The 9,913-nt window shown below is 41.1% G+C and overlaps 1 protein-coding gene across 1 annotated transcript; it reads left to right on the top strand.

Annotated features, from left to right (window-relative positions):
* The first annotated feature begins 3,710 nt into the window (after window positions 1–3,710).
* LOC142139727 (olfactory receptor 52K2-like) lies at window positions 3,711–4,739 on the top strand. Its single transcript, XM_075197596.1, has one exon. It carries the CDS (start codon window positions 3,711–3,713, stop codon window positions 4,737–4,739), a length of 1,029 nt encoding a protein of 342 aa, XP_075053697.1.
* Window positions 4,740–9,913: the final 5,174 nt, after the last annotated feature.

Raw genomic sequence — 9,913 nt, 5'->3', positions numbered from 1 at the left:
TGTTACATGAGGTATGTAATAACTTCTGGATAACAGAAGCTCAGTGAGATTCCCTCAGTGATAATGTCAACAATGTCCAAATTCCATAAAGTATTATGTAGATGGAACAGATCATTATATAAATGTACATGTCAAATAAGCTAATGTTGAGACACACCTCACATATCCGTGTTCCTCCAACATGACCATCTCTACCCAACACACAACATTCTGCTGCTGAATTTCTCACTTCCATCCAACTGAAGTTACTTGGTCTTTACTAATTAACTGATGAGAAACATTTCTCCACCGTTAATGAAGTAATTCAGCCGAGGGAACTGTAGTAGGAGAATAAGTGTGAAGTCTGGGAGCAGAGCATTTTGTACCAGGTGGAATGGGGCAAGTTGTAGGGTCTGTATAAGTGAGCGATCTGCCCATATTAGAGGCTTTGACCATACTGCATGTTGACAGTAACGTTTACAATTCCCAGTCCGGATTCTGCACATGAAATCTTAGTGATATCACAGCTTGATATGTCTACATTACATAGGCAGTGTTTAACCCATCCTGAGCTGGTTTACACGTCTTTGACCAGAGCAGTTCTCATGGCAATGTTCTGCACCAGTTCCGATAGTTCTTACTTTTTAATTTCTCATTCTACCCAAGAAAATTGTATATAGTTATATTTTTCAGGACTCATATCAGCTTTTTTGTTAACATATTAAAATGGGTGTAGTACAAGTAAATGATAATGTAAACACTGACAGTGTTTACTCCTCCATAATTATTCTGATAGTGAATAAAGCAACCTGTAAAAAACAGACAGACTGTAAATCCGATGTGAGGAGAGTGCGACACTTGTAGATGACGTAAGTTGTAAGCGCGACTTTGCATTTTTTTTGTTTTTTAAAATAGCAACGCACGAACACATTTAATGGTGGCAATATGAATTGTATTCCTAACCCTAAGCCTAACCCTAACCTCTAATCCTAACCTCTAATCCTAACCCCCAACCCTAACCCCTAACCCTAACCTCTAATCCTAACCCAAACCCCTAACCCTAAGGTAATACTTACATGGGTCCGTGCGTTGCCGCTTTAAATTCGGAAATGTCCCCGTCGCGCTTGCAAGTGACGTAATTTGGAAGTGTCGCTCTCTCCTTACTTCGGATTTCCAGTGTGTCTGTTTCCCGGTAAGTAGTTATTTTTAACAGGTCGCTTTCTTCACTATCGTATTAATTGTGTAGGTGTAAAAACTGTCCGTGTTTACATCACCGTTAGTACGATTACCACCGATTAAAAAAGATATTTTTTTATTCTATGTTCCTTAGCTGGGGAAATACAAACATCACAAAAATATACCTAGTAATGTTGCATGGTAAAGTCACTGGAAAAGCGCTCCAGTACTATAGCATTGTACATACAGGGTTACGTTTTGTGCAATGTGATTCCTGTCCCGTTGCTGTATTGTCAGCGATAGGTGGGACCCTGCACCATGGCACCCCCAGACCTTAAATTTGTCATTCTGCATTAACGGGTTAAAAAAAAGAACTTGTCGTACCCCTCTGTTTATCAGATGACTGTGTCTGTGTCTATGTATTGTATCCGATGGGGAGAACTATGTATACGTTTGTTTATTTTCTATTATTATTATTGTTATTATTACTATTATTACACATATGAATAAACATTGTCCATTGTTATGTCTGTCAATAATAATTATTTCTCCGTAGTGTTAAAGTCAGAATTATAATTAAATGAAGTCAACTGATTCAGCATTGATATTGTAGCACAATTCAATCTGTGCAATCTTATTCTTTTTATATTTGACTGACGTTTACATTGTTATATAAGTAGAAAAAAACTGGAGTCACAAGAAGATGAGGAGAAGCTTTAAATTCCTGCACCGCTGTAACTTGTAACCAACGACTCTGTGAACTGTCTCTATGTAGGATGATACAATTGTAAATGGCCATGTCTGTATATACAGTATCTATGTAAGATGTCACCACTGTGAGTAACACCCCTTATTGTATCCCTGTGTAAATTGTCAGGCACTGCTGTTGGTAACAGAGCATTCTGGTTATAAGCTCAACACTGGTACCAGCCGGCGCTTGCGCACTTTGTTGGTGATACTTTTGAACTTACTTTTATTTGCAAAATAAATCTTTTTGTCCTTTGGAACCACATCGACTTATTAACCTCTAATAGGAGCATCCTATTTACAGTGCTAGCTAGCAATTATGGACCTGCTCTGACCAGTGGCGCTGGGGCTCCCACATTTCTATTGAGCCCCTTCCTTATCTGGACAAGTGCTGTTTAGAGGAAAGGAGGAGCTCCATGTGTATCATCATCATCATCTATTTATATATCGCCACTAATTCTACAGCGCTGTACAGAGAACTCACATCAGTTCCTGCCCAATTGGAGCCTGCAGTCTAAATTCCCTAATACACACACACATATACTAGTATTAATTTTGTTAGCAGCCACTTAACCTACCAGCATGTTTTTTAGAATGTGGGAGGAAACTGGAGCACCCGGAGGAAACCGACGCAAATACGGGGAGAACATACAAACTCCACACAGATAAGGCCATGGTCGAGAATCATGAACCCAGTGCTGTGAGGCAGAAGTGCTAACCACTAAGCCACAATGCTGCCCACGTGTATGTGTGTGTGTCCATGTGTCTGTTACAGAGTATCACTAGTTGCTACAAATTATTATGTATATTAGAAAAGCAAATAAAACAGTTGTTCCTCTTCATCCAGGCAATCACCTGCATAAAATAGGATTTCTAACATCCTTATAATGGACAGTAAGAGACACAGTATTTCATAAATTATTCTTCTTACTGTACACCACAGAGATGAGAGTTCTACATAAACTAAATTCTGCCACAGACAAGTATAAGGTATAGATCTATGAAACCTTCTAAAAAGGAAAGGTGGAGGTGTTGCCCAGAGCAACCAATCAGATTCTAGCTGACATTTATCTAGTACATTCTATAAAATTCTCACTAAAATCTTATTGGTTGCTATGAGCAACACATCTACTTTTTTTGAAGGTTTGATAAATCTACTTCTTAGAGAGCTGTATCTGCTCACAACGATCACATCGCACAAAACAGTTCATCACCAGACAATAGCTTGTTGTCTTTATATTGCTATATAAGTGCATTTGAGCACAAAACCATGCGCAATATTGATTATATTATTACAGTATATTATTTTGCACTGAATGAATATGTGTCAAACATAATTATTTATTCTATGTTTATATGATAAATTATATTTTTTTCCTAACTGACTTTCAGTCTTTGAGGAAAGCAGCTACACTGAACTCTCCGACCTGAAAAATGCATCCAGTACAGCCACCTGCTGAGCGGCAGTAGAATACTCCTGTTATTCCACTACCCAGGAAGTCCTTGGATCACTTGTGTCTGCCGAGGTCATCTGCTTCTGCTTGGTGATGGTGAAATGGAGATAATGGCCAGAAGTTGTTGGCCGTCATTTATATCCTCCACTTGATATGATACCAATAAGCATGGAGCAAGAAAAGTACTGGGAAACTGACTCGAGATTAAGTGGTGTGGAGAGGTCGTCCCCTTTTATCAGCTAGGGGTGTCAGATTCTATTGTCATATATGGAGCTCACAGTTCTTACTTCAAACTAATTTTTGTTTCTTTCAAAAATGATTCTTACATTGACTGCTACAGTAAATGATTAGATGATGAATTTGGTAAACCAAAGTAGTGTCTTAATGTCCCACACCGAGTTTGTCCTCTTCGGGTTTCCTGGAGTCTTGGAATACAGGAAATTGTTGGTTATTCCATTTCTTTCCATCTATATTACAATCTTGACTGGTAACACCCTCATTATATATCGTATATGTGTTGAAAACTGTCTCCATTCCCCCATGTACTTCTTCATCTCTATCCTCTTTGCTGTCAACATGTCTTGTACAACCTCTATAATACCAAAATTTCTTCTTGGTCTATCATTCGATATGAACCAGATCACTTTGGTTGGTTGTCTAATGCAGATGTTTTATATTTATTTTATGGCCATCTTTGAGTCTGGTCTTATCCTGTCTATGGCACTGGACAGGTATGTGGCCATCTGTAGACCTCTACGCTATAATGATATCATGAACAAACAGATGCTGGTCCAGCTGGTTTCCATCGGGGTGGTGAGGAGTACTCTTCTTGTTTGCCCAATGGTCATACTGGCTTCGAGTGTCAAGTACTGTCGATCCAACATCATTCTGAACTTTGTTTGTGAAAACATGGGACTTCTGAGTCTGGCATGTGAAGATATCTCCAAACACCAAATTTGGGGTCTCTTTGTCAGGATTTTCATCACGGTGGTAGATGTTAGTCTTCTACTACTCTCCTATTCTAGCATCCTCTATACAGCCATGAAGATTGTTTCTGGAAAAGCTCGCAACAAAGCCCTCCACACCTGTGGCACACACCTGCTGGTAGCCATGATTATGTACCTGTGTGCACTTTCATCCTCTGTTGCCTACAGAATGCACACACTAATCTCCTATGATGTTCAGAATCTGTTTAATGCAATATACCTTATGATCCCAGCTACTGTAAATCCTTTTATCTATGGCTTAGGAGTGAAAGAGATCAGACGGTGCCTGGTGAGATCCTGGAAAAACAGGGACACCATTCCCCCACTTTCATTGCACATCTATAGTAAAAGGACATTTCTTCTTAAATTCACTGCAGAAAAAATGGGAGAGACATAAAGTTTTATGTGAATGTAAAATAAGTTCAGATTAAAGTTCTTACACCCGTGTGAATGGGAACTCCATTGTTTCTGCTTATTACATAGTGCAGTCAGTATATATAAGTGGTTTTATGGCTATGTGACCTTTATATGCAACAAAATAATAAAGTTTTAGAAAGAAGCACTTTTCATTAACTATTGAACAATACTGGTCCTTATGGAAACCTCATAGAAAAATATTTAACAGTTGCTAAATCAGTCCTGGAAATTTATGACACGCAAGTTACTATAGGAAAGTATACATTGATCTACTGAGTGACGCTTGTTATTAATAATGAAATAAAATAGGTTGTAAATGTGTAAGTCTATATCAGGCATGGACAACCTGTGACTTTCCAGGTATTGTGAAACTACAAGTACCAGCATGCTTTGCCAGATGATAGCCAATTGATATGTGAAGACTGAGTTTACTTGAAGTGAATGCAACAAAATAGAGCAGATAATTATTATTATTATTATTAATATTTATTTATAAGGCGCTACAAGGCATCCGCAGCGCCGTACAGAGACAAACAAAATCACAATACAATGGGAGACAGCACAGTACAGTAAACACAGCAACTCAGTACGCTCAATGCACAGCTAGAGAGGGCGGGGAAGGGGGAGGGAGGATCCGAAAATGACGGGGCCCAAGAAGGGGGGCGTGGAAGACAGGGAGACCCCCAGGGGGGAGGAGGGAGCGAAAGTGGATGTGGGGTGGAGGACCTTTGAGGAGGAGGGCTAAGTAGCTGGAGAGCAGAGTTAGAAGTGGTGGAAACAGGAGGAGAGATGGCCCTGCTCAGAGGAGCGTACAATCTAAGGGGAGGGGTGGACAGACAGAGAGACGCAGGGGAGAGAGGGAGAGTAGGGGGACAGATAACTTCAATAAAGACCCCGCCGAACAGCAAACCTTCCCAATTGCAGGTACAAGAGCGAGTTTATATGGGGACATTGGCACCAGTAGGTTCAATCTTTCTAACCATTTACACAGTTTTACTAGTGTTAAAATAGACAGGATTTTGATGTCATTGAGTATGGTGTGTCTTGTGAGGATCATGTATTTTGAGCAGGTCTGGTCAGCCTATGGCTTTCCAGGTGTTGTAAAACTACAAGTCCCAGCTATCGACTGGCTTATAGTTTCACAACACCTGGAGAGCCAGAGGTTGGCCAGGCCTGCTCTGGAATGACCGAGCAGATGGACCACACCATTACTCTTGTTAAGCAATGTTGCTTCATTGGGAGGCTCTGATTCCTAAGTCATTTAGAAAGTCTTCACTGAATGCTGCTTTATGTCTGTGAAAGTCTTGTATCAAAAGTCACTGACTATGATCAATGGAGTTAGGTCAGGCTGGTCATGGTAGTGTGTTCACTACGACACCGACCTAGTGATGCCCTTAGGTCAACCTCCTGATTGTAGCTCAGTCTCTCCCATCTTAGGGTCATGCAGGTTAAAGCCCCCTGTCATTCAGGTGCGATATAGATGAAGGAAAGGTGAGATACAGGTGAGACAGGTGTGATGTAAGTGAGGTAGGTGAAGTGATTCATGGACACAGGTGACATATAGGTGAGGCAGGTGAGATATAGGCCAAGTGATGCACAGAAATGGTTGAAATATAGGTGAAGCAGGTAATGTAATGCACAGGTTAGATATACTTAAGACGGCTAGATAGACACAGGTTTGATATAGATGAAGCAGGTGATGTAATGCACCGACACAGGTTAGATATATGTAAGACAGCTAGATTGACACAGACACAGGTGACATATAGGTGAGTCAGATGAGATATAGGTGAAACAGGTTATATGATGCACAAAGACAGGTGAGATATAGGTGATGCAGGTAACGTATAGGTTTAACAGCTGGAGTGACGCACTGACACAGGTGATATATAGGTGATGCAGGTGAGATATATGTGTGACAGGTTTAGTGATAAACAGACACATGTGGAATAGATGAGATATAGGTGTTACAGGCTTAGTGATGCACACACACAGGTGAGATATAGGTGAGACAGGTTTAGTGATGCACACACACAAGTGAGATATAGGTGAGACAGGTTTAGTGATGCACACACAGGTGAGATATAGGTGAGACAGGTTTAGTGATGCACACACACAGGTGAGATATAGGTGAGACAGGTTTAGTGATGTACACACACAGGTGAGATATAGGTGAGACAGGCTTAGTGATGCATAGACACAGGTGAGATATAGGTGAGACAGGTTTAGTGATGCACACACACACAGGTGAGATATAGGTGAGACAGGTTTAGTGATAAACAGACACATGTGGTATAGATGAGATATAGGTGAGACAGGCTTAGTGATGCATAGACACAGGTGAGATATAGGTGAGACAGGTTTAGTGATGCACACACACACAGGTGAGATATAGGTGAGACAGGTTTAGTGATGCACACACACAGGTGAGATATAGATGAGACAGGTTTAGTGATGCACACACACACACACACACACAGGTGAGATATAGGTGAGACAGATTTAGTGATGCAGACACACAGGTGAGATATAGGTGAGACAGGTTTAGTGATGCACACACACACAGGGGAGATATAGGTGAGACAGGTTTAGTGATGCACAGACACAGGTGAGATATAAGTGAAGCAGCTGAGATGTAGGTGACACATGGACAAAGGTGAAATATAAGAGAGACAGCTGGAGTGATGCACACACACAGATGAGATATAGATTGTAGTTGCCTACTCTCCCCGAATGTCCGGGATACTGCAGAATTTCTGGGAGTTCTCCCGAAATCCCAGGAGAGAAGGTCAACCTCCCAGATCCTAATAATCTAAATATTAATGTGGTGGGGCTTAGGATGCGAGCCGCGCGTCATTGTGGGGCCAGATGATGCGACACCCTGAGCCCCACCCCAACACGCCAACCTACCCCTGATCTCCTGGAGCCCTCCTTGTGATAGTTGGCAAGTATGATATAGGTGAAATGGGTGAGATATCGGTGAGACAGGGTTTAGTGACACACAGACACAGGTGAGATATAGGAGAGATAGCTGGAGTGATGCACACCTACAGGTGAGATATAGTTGAAACATGAGAGATATTAGTGAGACAGGTGTAGTGATGCACAGACAGACAATTAGAATAGTGGCTGCCAGGTGATCTTCTGATTAGAATAAATAAATGTGCATTTATTTACATCTTGGTATCTGGTATCTGGTTTCTGGTATCATGTCAAACACTGGAACATTGTTGTTAATTTATCAGTTTTTACTGGCCCAATTATCTATTTCACGCTGGCTGGCCACCCAGGGGTGCAGTATTGTACCAAGGAAGCTTACCCAGTACCTTCTAGGCATCCTACAGTCACTCAGGCAGATTCAGTTAGAAAAGTACAACAGTACATTCATTGTAATAAAAATAATCACTAGAAATCTATATACACATAGTAAATAAATGCCAGGCAGGTTTATCACATTATCAGTCCCTTACTCCACTAGCTTAAGGAGCTTTAGTAACCGGGATGTCCTGAGTTCTTCTGAGCTGCAGCTGCAGATGTACAGATGCCCGACCATGGCCTTATCTGTGTGGAGTTTGTATGTTCTCCACGTGTTTGCGTGGGTTTCCCCCGGGTGCTCTGGTTTCCTCCCACAATCCAAAAACATACTGGTAGGTTAATTGGCTGCTAACAAACTGACCCTAGTCTGTGTGTCTGTGTCTCTCTTTGTTTTTGTTATGGAATTTAGACTGTAAGCCCAATGGGGCAGGGACAGATGTGAGTGCGTTCTCTGTACAGCGCTGCGGAATTAAGGGGCGCTATATATAAATAAATGATGATGATACTATTAATAATTTCACATTATTATTATTCTGCTGCCTTCTGGTGTAGGTGAACCATATATTAATTTTGTTTTAATTATAGAGTACATTCATTGTTAGACAAGAGCCCCCACATTCCCACCCCCAATTGCAGTGGATGGATTTAATGAGGTCATTTTAACCCTATCCACTCCATTGTAAGTTGGGCATGATAGCACCATGTGTTTAAATTAGAGATGCTCACTGGCTCCCGTGTTTTGGTTTTGGTTTTGGATCTGGATTACCGTTGTGTTTTGGTTTTGGTTTTGGTTTTGCAAAACCGCCATTGCGTGTTTTGGTTTTGTTTCATTTTGTTTTGCTATTTTGTTGAAAAATCAATGTTTTTGGGCATAAAATAACCAAATTTAGTGATACACCTGTTTCTTGGATAAGTAATGTAATTGTAAAGCAAATAAATTATCCAAAAAACTGTTTAATTCCTGGTAGGTAGGCCTTCATTAATTCTACACACAAACCAGATTGTCTTCCTCTCCATCTATGCATATTGCCAATGCAGCCATCGTCTTTGGGTGTATATTACACCCTACACTCATAGTTAAATATGTAAAGAAATGGACAAAGGCAGTTTGGATTCTGTCTCTATAGGCCCCCTCCACTTGTAGAAAATACCAAAAAAATCAGCCATTATAGACTGTACAATAGTACTTGAGAAACTGCTTGAGAAACTGAAGGAGGACACGTCGTCAAGCCAAGGCCCAGTTCAGCAGACAACTTGCTGAGCAATAGCTCCTTGCAAAAGTTCACATCTCGCTCATATTGAAGCAAAGACTCAATGTAGGTCTTAAACCTTGGATCAAACACAGTGGCCAAAACGTACTAATCCGAGTTCAAGATCTTAATAACTCGAGGATCATTGTGAAGCGAATTAAGTACTTGATCGACAAGGCCAACATACTTTGCTGAATTGCTTGCTTTCATCTCCTCCTTCAGTTTCTCAAGCTGCTTTTCCAATAGTCTAATTAAAGGAATGACTTGGCTCAAACTAGCAGAGTCTGCACTCACGTCACAACTTCAAATGGTTTCAGCACTTTGCACAGTACTGAAAGGATTCCCCACTGTGCAAGAGTGAAATACATCCCCTCTCCTTTTCCAATGTCATGGCTTGTGCAATACACATGGATGGCTTTGCGCTGTTCCTCCATCCTCTGAAGCATGTGCAGGGTGGAATTCCACCTAGTTACCACCTCTTGCTTAAGTTCTCTTGGAGCTGCTGCAATCTCCTACATGCTGTGGCAGAATGCCTGAAATGGCCTGAAATTTTACGGGCCACCGAAAGCATCTCCTGCACCTCACGGTT

This window comes from Mixophyes fleayi, chromosome 2, assembly GCF_038048845.1.
Source record: "Mixophyes fleayi isolate aMixFle1 chromosome 2, aMixFle1.hap1, whole genome shotgun sequence".
Classification (NCBI taxonomy): Eukaryota; Metazoa; Chordata; class Amphibia; order Anura; family Limnodynastidae; genus Mixophyes; species Mixophyes fleayi.
The sequence above is the reverse complement of the archived record's forward strand: the minus strand, read 5'-3'. Positions and strand labels throughout refer to the sequence as shown.